The 12,440-nt window shown below is 39.0% G+C and overlaps 1 protein-coding gene across 17 annotated transcripts in view; it reads left to right on the top strand.

Annotated features, from left to right (window-relative positions):
- Nucleotides 1-8,214, top strand: part of CD44 (CD44 molecule (IN blood group)) — a 73,593-nt gene extending 65,379 nt beyond the window's left edge. For 15 of the 17 annotated variants that reach the window (XM_080982554.1, XM_080982553.1, XM_080982551.1 and 12 more), the window contains 5 exons: nucleotides 1,918-2,064; nucleotides 3,544-3,729; nucleotides 4,625-4,723; nucleotides 5,939-6,017; nucleotides 7,349-8,214. In XM_080982554.1, the coding sequence (XP_080838680.1) occupies nucleotides 1,918-2,064; nucleotides 3,544-3,729; nucleotides 4,625-4,723; nucleotides 5,939-6,017; nucleotides 7,349-7,556 (719 nt within the window). In that variant the 3' untranslated portion in view covers nucleotides 7,557-8,214. The remainder of the gene's footprint in view (nucleotides 1-1,917; nucleotides 2,065-3,543; nucleotides 3,730-4,624; nucleotides 4,724-5,938; nucleotides 6,018-7,348) is intronic. The other 2 variants (XM_080982552.1, XM_080982546.1) reach the window with 2 other exon arrangements.
- Nucleotides 8,215-12,440: the final 4,226 nt, after the last annotated feature.

Raw genomic sequence — 12,440 nt, 5'->3', positions numbered from 1 at the left:
CTTTGTTCAAACCAGGTTTCTCCATGGTTTTAAGTTTGGTAATGAGTTGCAATTCAGCAGCTTCTCTTTCCAGTCTATTTCTGAAATTCCTTTGTAGTAAAACAGCTACTTTGAGATCTTGTATAGAATGTCCTGGGAGATTAAAGTGTTCTCCTACTGGTTTCTCTGTTTTGTGATTCTTGATGTCAGATTTATGTCCATTTATTCTTTGGCGTAAGGTTTGGCCTGTTTGTCCAATATAGAGAGCTGAAGGACACTGTTGGCATTTGATGCCATACACAATGTTAGATGATGAGCAATTGAATAGTCCCGAGATGGTATGTGTGATGTTGTTGGGGCCAGTAATGGTGTTGTCCGGGTGTATGTGGCAGCAAAGTTGGCATCTGGGTTTATTGCAGGCTCTGGTGCCAGTGTCCGTGTTAAGTCTGGTTGTAGTATTATTGTGGGTTAGGAGTTGTTTAAGATTGGGTGGCTGTCTGTAGGCAATGGGAAACCATGGAGAAACCTGGTTTGAACAAAGACATTGGATTCTTATCCCATTATACATGACTAAGCCATTTCTCACCTTCTCACCCCTTGCCTTTTCCTGTAAGACCCATTACAGTCGTTAAGAGTCGTCAGCAGGCTCATCCCAGCTATCTGCCAATCTCCCATTCCCACCACCTGTCTGAGTAATACCCCTCCCCACCTTCTCACTATATAGAAGGATCTGGCAACTTCTGTTTCAGTGTATCTGAAGAAGTGTGCTTGCACACGAAAGCTCATACCAAGAACTAACTTAGTTGGTCTTAAAGGTGCTACTGGAAGGATTTTTTTTATTTTGACTATGGCAGACCAACACGGCTACCTATCTGTAACTTTTGAATGTTAGCTCTAGCCTCTGAGAGTTGAAAGTGCCCTATGGGGATATTTTTAGGCAATGATACATGACAAGGACAAGTGATTTGTTCAAAATAGGGATTAGGGCATAAATTGTACTGAGGCATAGCCTTCTGAAAATTAGAATTAAAAGTTCTCTCACTAGAGGCAAGCTTGCTGTTCCTTAATAATAATAAGGAACAACTCCTGTTCTAAGAGTTGATTTTATGCAAACCCCAATTAAAGGAGATGTTCCTCCCATCAAGTTTATATAGCAGGCTCCAGAAAAAACAGGCCTGGCAATATAGACAATAGCATTCATTCCACGACACAAGAACTTGATAGTACCTGACCAGATATTTCTATGCTGATGTTTTGTTTTGTTCTCAAGCTAGTCTGTAGGGCATAATGTCCTTTGGTTTAAATTTCTGATCATGTGTAGAGCTTGTAGAACATAAACAAACAAGATATACAAATATGGTTCTGAAACTAAGTCTTACATTTTAATTCTTTATATCTCATTCATTATGATTATTATTTGCATATGCCAATCACCCAGAGTCAAATAATGATGTTTGCTGTGATGATCATTTAATTATGACATGATTTATAATAAAATTAGCCCATGTTAAAACCTGTAGAAGAGTTGAAATGAGTGTGTGAGAAAGGGAGTGGTGAGTAGAGAGCAGAAGGTTGAAGAACGTGGGCTCTCATCCACAACTGACAAGTACTTGGCTGTAGCTCATGAATAGTTTTCTCTTCCATCAAAAGTATATAACACAAATGTCATTGTCAAGTTGATGAAATTTTCTGTATGCCTAATCAGCTGTCAGTGTCAGCTGGTGATGTCAGATGTTGGGTCAGAAAATAAAACCAAGGGGGCAGCCAGATCACTGTCAAAGTCTTTTGGAATTTCTGAATTGTAGCAAATCTGGCATCCCAGCATGTTGTTTGGATAGAAATATTCTGCTGGTAGAGTAAGAAGTCAGTGGATCAGAGTGAAAAGCAGCTAATAGTTTTGCTATTTTTACAATCTCAATTCATTTACCATTGCCATAGATGTGGCCAAAGAAGATTCAACCCCAGAACCAGTGAGGCAATGGGGTCATGAAGACAAATACACGACGAAATCAACAGCAGATGTCTTAGTTCCTGGAATTGTTCCTCGAAGAGGAATAAGTCAAAAAAATAATACTGATCATACAGGTATTCAGTAGAATGGTGGTGGGATTCCTTTTAACCCTGTCTATCTTAGGTGAGATAATCTCATGTTGTTAATTTTCATGTCTATTTTAAAACAGACACCGAAAATTAAATTGCATGTAACCTGAACTTATATAAGGTCGAGGAACAGAAACTAAATTGTTACCTTGGCCAGGACCTTATTGGTAAAATGAATGTGTTGAAGTTGCTACTTGGGGACTGTGCCATGTGGAGATCACCTCATAAAATAATGTCATAAAATCATTTGTAAGCAGTTGCAGCCTAATGACATTTCCATATCTTTGAACTTCAGTTTTGAAATTTCCCTGTCAAAATTCCTTGCTTAATATTCTTTAATTGTGGCTAATGGAGCACATGTGATTGTGATAGCCATGACCATTTTGATAGCCACCAAGATTGTGAGAAGTACTTGTCTGTTTGCCAGGCACTGCAGGTTTACACAACGTAAATTTGTTGAAGGAGTATTGCATTTTGAGTTGTGATCAAATTGACTGTTTCCCAAACATATGTTGTTGTTTTTTGCGGGGGCGGGGGGGGGGGGCGGGAGAGTATGATATGTACAGGGGAATAATTTTCTAAAACAATTTAGGTCATGATTTCTCTATTCCGGTCTGCAAATATTTGCATTTATTGTTTCAATTATGTCATTTTGCTATCATGTGAAGCTAATGATCCTTCACAAAATGTATCTATTATGCTGTCTGCTGTTACATCTCCTACTTGAGAGCCTAGTGATGTCTTTAAATGCTGTCTTTATGTCAGTATTAATGCCAAGATGTAAAGTTTTGCAGGATCCTTGCTTAAACATGGCAGTGTGTTGAAGTTTTTGGTGTACTTTAGAGACTCGTTTCCTTCCTAGTTTCAGTGGCTAGTGTTTCTTTTTAGGTAGACAATTAGAGCATCTCCTAATATCTGTAGTAAGAACTGATATATTGATTATTCATTTCACTTTGTTGTTCCTGGCATATTCTTGGGCTTTCCAAACTGCTGGTGTGCTTTACATTTCTTGAATATTTATCTCTGTAGAGATAAAAATCGGACAGAATTTGAGCCAGTGGGTTTGTTTAAGTTTTGAAAAAGGGAAGGAAATGACAACACCTTACTTCCCAAGCGTGGTGTGGGTTAATGGGCTTGCTAGCAGGAGCCATGCATGAATTTTATTATTAGACAATATTTCCATGTGTATGCACACTCTAATGTGGCATCTTTTGCCAAATGGTCCTTGGATCCAATGTTACTTTGATCTGAGCTGCTTCTGGCTGTTGATCACTTGAGTCTCTGTCCATTACTACTGGAAGGTTTCATGAGCAGATCAGAAACATTGCAACCTTCCCTATTTTGTTCTTTTTAAACTTTCAGTATAGTAGGAATTTTGTAAAACAAAAAAACAAACCGGTTTTAATTCTGCAAATTTCAAGGTTAATTGATAGTTAATAGTTAATTCAACCATCATTACAACAGCAGTAGTCTCAAAGGATGGAACCAAAACTGAAGAATCAACACAAGATCCACAGTTACATGGATTGCGTCCTGAATGGAGCACTGAAGATGAGCCTCTTGTAAATGGCACTCAAGATTATGTATTACCTGGAGTTTTTCCTGAAATTGACAGTGGTTCTGACAGACATCCATCATCGCCTACTGCCAGTAAGAGTTATAAATTCCAGGAACTTCAGCTAACCTTTACTTTTCCATACATCAAAATCCTGGGGAAATGTGGTGTGGAAACAAATAGCTTTTAGATGGAAATCTCACTGTGATTACATTCTGTTTATTTCATGACTTCTTGCAAAGATGCATGATCAAACTCTGATTTTAATGAATGCGTTTGCACTAGTCGAAGGAAGTTGTGTGATCATTTCTCAACAATCTTTCTGTCTCTCCAGTTTTGGAGATTAGTTGATTTTTCTCCCTTTTCTCACTTATGGGAACTATTTTCAAATTATAACAGATTAATACATATTTCTATAAGTATCACTACAAACAATTACACATAGCAATATTAGCTAACGTCTGCAGTGTTTGCATGCATTTGATAAGTGTATGTGGTGTTATGGAAAGGCAGTTTCACCCTGCTTGCTACAGGGATACACTTCACAGAAGAACTCAAAATACAGGGCTAAAGAATACAATAAATATAAACTAGCTGGAAATTTAAAAGAAGAAAGCATTTTATCATGGTTTGGAAAACTGATTTTAATTTTCATAGAGTAATGAAAATTCCCTTTCCTTAGCATAGCCTGCCAGTATTTTACAAAAGAAGGCTTTTTGAAATGGTTGGCAAACAAGGTGTGATAGGGAGAAACCCAAATGAAAGCTCTGAGGAAACTATGGTTTATATGGAGCTTAAGCACTGCTGTATCCTTGTACTTTACCATTCCCGTGACAAGGAATAGGGCCTTGTTATGAAACTCAACGCACCTGTGTTTCCTTTGACAATATCATGTATTTTTTTTGTTTGTGAAAACTCAAGGGCTCCAGATTTATATAACACAGCTCTAATGTTTTGTGAGTAATGCATGTTTGTTTGTTTTTTATCTAGGTGATAACCCAAATGACCCGAAGGGGTCCGGAAGAGGGACACACATTGACCAGACAGGGGAATCGCCAAAAAGCGAGCCACGAATGGCTATCATACCAGGTTGGTGTCTTTACTTTTACCATTTATGTTTATTATAACGTCCTATTGGTTTGTGATTGCTCCTCTCACTGCCACCACTGGAAGTGGTGAGTCTCTAGGTCAGTGATTCCCAATCTTTTTATGGCCATGCCCCACCTCAGCATCTCTAAAATCCTGATTCCCCACCCCACCCCGGTGACATATAATTCTTATTATTTAAGAAGTGAACTCCTATTCACATGGAGGAAGCTTAAAAGGCCATTCACTGTTAATAACTCGTTCTCAAATTGCCCCCGTGTGGGGCGTGTGCCCCACTTTGGGAACCACAGCTCCAGATGCTTTGCATGTAGAACTTCTTAGGTTAAATCACTGAGAAATTAAGTTAAAGGTTCAGTCTAGGCAAGACCGTCACCTTACATTTCAGGATCTTCTGCCAGGCAGACAAGGAAAACACTTGGTTACATAGGCCACCAGATTCATTATAAAGTGGCTTCATTTTTGTCATGTATTTGCAAGGTCAGTGTAGCAGGAAACAGGAGGGAAAGTCTCAGGAACTTAGTTATCAGTTCTTGGGGAGCCCGGGGATAAGTCACTCTCACTGGTCTCCCTCAGTGTCATTGTTGCTAGTTGCCACTGCCAGACAGAGCCTGTGAGGAAGCAGGAGGCAGCAGCTACTATTGTTTCTTTTCAGCACCATCGTTGTTTGCTAGCTCATCCTATCTGGGTCAGAGATGGGGAGTCTAGGGGTGGGGGCAGGCACCTGGCTGAACCCACCTTTAAAAATAATATTGCAGCACTATGCTAGTTCCTTGCAAGTATTTCCTTCATGCAGTCTTGTATGTGGATACACAGCCTTGGGGAGAAATCTTAGCATAACAAAGGAAGAACCTGGAAACAACCAGCAGCCATTTTCTTAGTCACAGCAGTGCTGTGTACCAGCTGTTATGATCAGGTTTCTGTACGCTTCCCACTTCTCACAAAAGAGTCTCCATACAGTTATTTTTGCCATTTATATGGGCGTGCAGGGGAGGAAAGAATATTTGTGAGCCAGACCTGAGAGGAAACCTCACTCTGTTGCTTCATACATTGAAAGAAAACAATAAGCATGGGTCCTTTAAGGAAATAAAGTGGGGTTATTAATGATACTATGTCAACTACTGTGTCAACTCTCTATCCAGATGACTAGCCAGTAAAAGTTTCCATGTTTTTTTCCCTCCCTCGAACTTCCACCCACAGATTGGCTTATTGTAGTTGCTTCTCTCTTGGCACTGGCATTGATACTTGGTGTTTGCATTGCTGTGAACAGTCGAAGGAGGTAAGGAATGGCTTTTGTAAATTTCCACTGGTTAGTGCCAGAACTTTCTTTTAGTCTTGTTGCTGGGAAATTCCAAGATCCAAGATCTGACATCTTTAAATAATACAAAGGAGAAAGCAGCTCCTTCTTTCAAGAGATGTCCATTGAAAAGCATACGTCAAGGCACACAATAGTGCATTTATACAAAAGTGTGGCTGGTAAATATTTAAATAAGTAAGCAATGAAGGAACTTCTTTATGCTTCTGAATATCTTTTAACCTTGCAACTGTAATAGTTAGCTGGTAATCAGTAAGTTTAATTTTTTCTTGTTTTTATAGTGGGTGTGTGGATGGATAGATAGATGAGAGGGAGAGAGAGGTTGTCAACTATGTATTTTTAATGTGTTTTTTTCCCTTTGACACGAAATTGCACTATACAAGTATTTTCCTAAAGGATGCTCAGTCCTGCATGTGGGCATCCCATAGGCATCTAGGTGGCCACTGTGAGAGCAGGCAGGCACAGGAGGGATGGAGCTCTCCTTTCGTCCTATGCAACCAGCATAGAAACTAAGTAGGCTGCCAAAGCAAGGAAGCCCTGTCTTCTGGGCCCAGCATAGAAATGCAGTAGGTTAGAGGAGAGATGGAGCTCCTTGTCCTCCTCCTTCCAGCTCTCAGCACGATGGTAAAAATTGCAGGCTTGTAACTTTTGTGGGCTTCTTTGCCACGCAGCAAAGCACCCACCTGCCTGTAACTGTAGATGATCCTATACTGTTAACCCATTTTGAGTCATGAGCGGACAGCTCTCCACTGACTGTGGACTGAGAATTACTACCTTGGCTGCAATCTGCATTCCAGTCCTATCAAAGTCATGTTACTTCATTGTTGTTGTTTTTATCTTATCTACCACACAGAAGGTACTTTTCAGAAGTATTTCCTGCTAGTTTGTAAGTTGATGCATGGATCTAAGTGTGGACATAAACATTTACTAATTAATGATAGTCTCTGACCTTTCATAGCTGCTGTTTTCTTCCTTTGTCTTGAAAGAAGCAGACAAGCACAGACCAACCATGATCAAATGCAGATAACCTTTCCTTTAACCTTCAGTCTGGAAGCTATAAATCAAAATGGCATCCTAACTGAAAACATAGTTTTTCTTCAAATATCACGAGATTAAATACTACATGCATACTTGCAGGTTTCCCATAGGCATCTTGTTGGCCAAAGTGAGGGCAGGATGTTGGACTTTTCTTATGTTTTAAAGCTTTGATTAACCCAGATAGAATCGGTGAGTTTTACTTCACTTTTTAATGTGATTGTGTGCTTTGACATCCCATGTTTTTCCCTTTCCATTAGATGTGGGCAGAAGCAAAAACTTATTATCAACAATGGCAAAGGAGGCATAAATGAGAAAAACAAGGGTGGATTGAATGGAGAAGCCAGTAGATCTCGGGAAATGGTTCATTTGGTGCATGATGAGAAGCCAGAAAACCAAACAGATGAATTCCAGGCAATTGATGAAACGCAGAACCAACAAGAAGTGGCCTTGAAGAGTGGCGTGTAAGAGAGCTGCGCCAATCCAATTTCATCAGAGGTGAAGAAGCAAAAAAACAATGCACGGAACTGGGACTAGAACTCACAAATGCAATGAGCTACTGATGTCTTTGAAGCATAATTAAGCATACATTTTCTTCTTTCTCTATTTTTAATGGTCAGGTACAAGATAAAAATGTCGTGTTTCCTCTGCTCAAGATTGCTTAATTTTGCCTGGTTCAGATGGGCGACCACCAACATCACCCGTCTCCCAATTGTGGTCTACTGTTTGATAAGGCAGAATACCAACTTCAACTTATTTCCCCTAACTTGTGCAGCTTTCCCTTCATTATATTGTAATGGAGTCACCAGGATCTCTAGCCAGTGCCTTTAAGGCATTAAGGTACTGAGCATAACCTTGAGGCCTAGAACATCAATATTAATTGCAATGGGAGACTTCAGAACAGAATTCTTATTTGTCACTTAGCCCTGAAGGATTTGTCATCTTTTTGAATCTCACTCACTTCTTGATATGTGGAATTGTGTGCTGAAGTAATTGAATACAGAAAGACAAATTTATCCAAAAATTCCAGGAATGTCCAATAACAATTTTTAATAGGGTGGAAAGGCGAGTAAGAATAAAATTGATTTTATAGCAAATAAATTTTTATTCTCTATAATCTAAACAATCTGTGGTGTTGTTTTTGCATTTCAAAGTTGCATATCTATTGCATGGTTCATAGTTGGAATATTTGTTAAAAGTATTAATTCAGCTCCATTTGACTACACCACATTTAGATATAATGGATGTACAACAGTAGATTTTCTATGGGATCCTTTGTATGTTTCCAATGAATTGGGGGTCTGAATCGAAACCCTATATGTCTGGGTGTTGTGTCTACTTCAAATAACTCTTTCCATTTTGGAGTTCCATGCATGGCTGCCAGCCTAATGTCAGAAACAGCACATGTAACTCCTTGTTAGATGGTTGGGTGGGGTGATGGCACTCATAAGTTGTATCTCAGCTGCTTACTAGGAAGAAGGGGAGGCTGGTGCAGTGCAGACACACTAGCAGAGGAGCCAGATTGGCTCTGCTGGTACATTTGCACCACACTTAACTCTCCTTTCCTGAAAGCAGCAGCAATGTGGCTGATCAGAGGTCAGGTGAGTGCCATTGCTGCAACACACTGTCTGCTACTGGTAGCTCCAAGAACCATTCAGAGGTCCAAGAACCACACATGTACAGCATTCCTTTGCATACACATTTCCCATCCTAGCAGGCCGTGTGTGGGCAATAAGTTGCTTTTGTGCATAGCAGCACTATGGTGGTGGTTGCACTCTGCTGAGAATATGTTCCTTCTTAGGAAACTAGCATGTACACAGTCCATTCGTCTCATATTACCTGAATCATATTTGCAACGTGATGTTGGAGAGGGGTTTTAACCTTTCCTTCAGACACTTCATTTGATTGCACCGGGCGCATAAAAATAACCACAGCAGTCTCCATATGCCACAGAGATGAATAGCAAATGATCGCTTCCTTTCCAGTAGAAAGCTATAAATGGCCTGTTGGTTACACATGACAAATGCTATGAGAAATACAACTCACCTGTAGGACTAAGAAGAAACTAACATAAAAATCTCTGAGAAAATCAAACACAAATATTATGAAGCTGAATAACAGTAAATAGTTGCAAATATATCACCACAGTTCCTTGTTCTTCTTATGTCCAATTTTCTTAAGAGACATATTTTTTAAAAAAACTAAAAACTCCTAATTACTTCCTAATTAACACCATGCACATTATCATACCAACGCAGAAATGTAGGCCTGTTTGTGGAAGGAGTGTTCCATGCATCAATGCTACAGCTCGGGGTAAGCATTGACATCTGTACCACATTGTTAATCTGGATCACACTACACTGTGTAGACGAACATCAGCCCTCCACCCTGCTCTGGCTGTTTAAACATGTTTGCACCTTGTCAGATAATAACACTACAAATTGTTTCTTATTTTATTCACCATTGCCACTGCAAAATCCTAGTTTTCTTTACAGTCAGAAATGCTATGGATTCCTAGCAGCATACCCTCTTTTTGAACCCACCTTTTAAAAGCCCCCACTCCTGTGGATTCTTTCCAAGTGGAGAGAACCATTTTTACTGTTTTAGTGTCATGTGGGAACAATTAGAATGTCATTCATTCACTCCCTTTCCAAGGCACAGTGGTGTCAGCAGACGTCTTTTAGATGTCCTTGAGTCACGGGCAGAGGATTTTCTTCTAGCCAGCATGTTCAAACAGCTGTGGCTTATTTATTTCATTGCTCTCTCTCTCTCCCCCCCCCCCCCATTTGTATCAGGGACACTGGTGGTCTCCAAAAGTTATAAACACTTACTGAGGCTTGGCAGTTTTCTTCTACAGAAACGATCTCCATTGTTTTCTAAGTTGAAGCCAGATGATATTTCCTTTAAACAAAAACACCCAATATCCCTGGTCCTGACATGAATAAAATAATAAAAGTAGTTTTCCAGCCCTTTTTTGTTCACCAACTCCCTGACTGAAGCATCACTGCTTAGGAGTTTAAAAATTGGTTTTCTGTTTCTGTGTTGGACATAATTAGCTGCTTAAGAGACAAGTCTGCTACCCAAGTGCAATGTCCTTCAGCTGCCATTGGTTCACCTGCTTTGATGTAACAGTCTGCGGTGCATGGACAGCGTTGGCCTAGAAAGCACGTTGCACTGGGACAACTGGAAACCTTTGATTTTAGATTATTTATTCTCTGATCAACTTTGGTATATCGAAACCACAAAATTTAAGTAACAAGGCAAGCTTGGTTGTGTCAGACGTATGGTTTCAGACCTCTTTGCCAGAAAAGAACAGACTTCCTTAGCTGAGTCATACTCAAAAAAACTCCCCATGTATAAGTAATTTAAAATAGAGATTTACATATACTAAGTAGAAATAGTGTTGGGGAATAAAATACTTTGCACAAACACATAACATATTCTTTTCAGAGTTGATATGTAATAATTGACACTCCGTTAAAATTATGAATCCACATTTATTGATGATATGTACATAAAAAGTACAACACTTAGTGAAATATTGTCTTCGCTGATTATTTCCAGTATATAAAGAATGTCCAGTTTTGTTTTATACATAAGTTACAGAAATCAGTTCACACAGTAAGAAAGTATTAAAAGCAAATACTGTAGTTACTAAAGGAGGTATAGATGAAGATTAGGAGAATTAGAACTATAAACTACAAAAAAAAAAAAATACTCAGTAAATGAGGCATTCCCATTACAATATACAAGAAAGTAACCAGAGTTAATAGAAAGTTTTCGCATCTGCATTCATTAGTCTTTACACAAAATGTGGTACAGGAACTGTACAAGTACATCATTTCGATTCCCAGATGAACACTTCCAATCAATGTCAAAGACCAGGCTTATGGTTTCTTTTGGATGTATTCTAAATGGATCACATCACATTTCAAGGGAAGAACTGCAAATTGATGATATACACAATGGCCATGATCTCAAAGGCCCTGAGCGCAATAATTTCCCTAAACAGCACAGTCCTATACATATCTACTCGGAAGTAAGTTCCATTGAGTTTAATGTAACTTACCCCCACGAATGTGTATAGGATTTCGCCCATAGTTGCATATGAAAAAGAACACATGCACAGATCTTGAGATTTTGTGGCTTTCCCCTTTTGTCTCACACACTTGCGGTCATCAGGCTCAGAGTGATTTGCCACTTCAGCAATTGCTAAAGGCAATTCACAATAGGTAAGCCGGAATCGAAAAAAGGAATAGTTATAGAGTACTTTTAAGGCAGATGACAACTAGCTTCCGTATGGGATATTTTATCCCATGGAATATGCCACAGTAAAGGTGCTACATTTATTGAGTGAAAGCAACAGTGAATCCTGCCAGCCTTTCCACCAGTAGCTCTTTTTCAGAGAGCTTCTTTATTATCAGAGACATTCAAATTCTTAATATATAAAAAGTATGATTACTGGTGCATGGAAATTTTGAGATACAACTGCACATAAACACAACAGGTAAAGCACACCTCAAAAACACAGTTGTTTGTCTGTTTCCAAAACTGACATGAATGGGATTTGTTATAATTTTTCATATGCTTACTTTTGAAAAATGGAAGCAGTATTTGCCTCTGTGCTTCTGGCTAGCTGGTGTAACACAAATCTTAAGAATGATAATGATAAGCTTGCATCCAGCATTAGATGAACCCAGAGTAGATCCATTGAAATTAATGGATTTGGCCAATTTGGGTCCATTAATTTCAGTGTGTCTATTCTGAGTAAACTTAGCTGGAAACAGTCCAGTGTCTATAGTTAACAGGCATGTCTGTGCCTTGATTTAAAGCAAAATGACAGGCTCAGGTTATGCAGATTCTTCAGTGGATACTGTTGTCAGTGAACAAGTGAAAGCAAATGAACATCAGAGGAATCTTGAAATGTTGTTGGATGACAGCAGGAGTCCATGTTGCAAAGCAGAAACAGACATTGCAATTGCAAACGATAAGCATGGCATCCAAAGTAAAGAGTACAGCAAGGTTTGTTTTTACTTCTGACCAATGAGCTAACTGATGCAGCGACTTACTAATAATCATGTCTCTACATTTCCAACATATCAGGTATACAGACGAAAATATATTAATATTATAAACTCAGAATAATATGTCTACATTAATTCTTTAATGTAGCAATGATATTGCATTCACAGTGCAGCAAAATGAGACGGCCAGTCACATTCACTAAGTGCCAGGGATTTACAAACATACACACACACTCGCATGCTGCTGGTTAGATATATAAAAACAAAGACTAACATATGTACAATGAGTCGGCTGCAATAAAAGGTTCCAACAATTATTCAGACTTTG

This window comes from Podarcis pityusensis (assembly GCF_964106645.2).
Source record: "Podarcis pityusensis genome assembly, chromosome: 1".
Lineage (NCBI taxonomy): Eukaryota > Metazoa > Chordata > Lepidosauria > Squamata > Lacertidae > Podarcis > Podarcis pityusensis.
The sequence above is the reverse complement of the archived record's forward strand: the minus strand, read 5'-3'. Positions and strand labels throughout refer to the sequence as shown.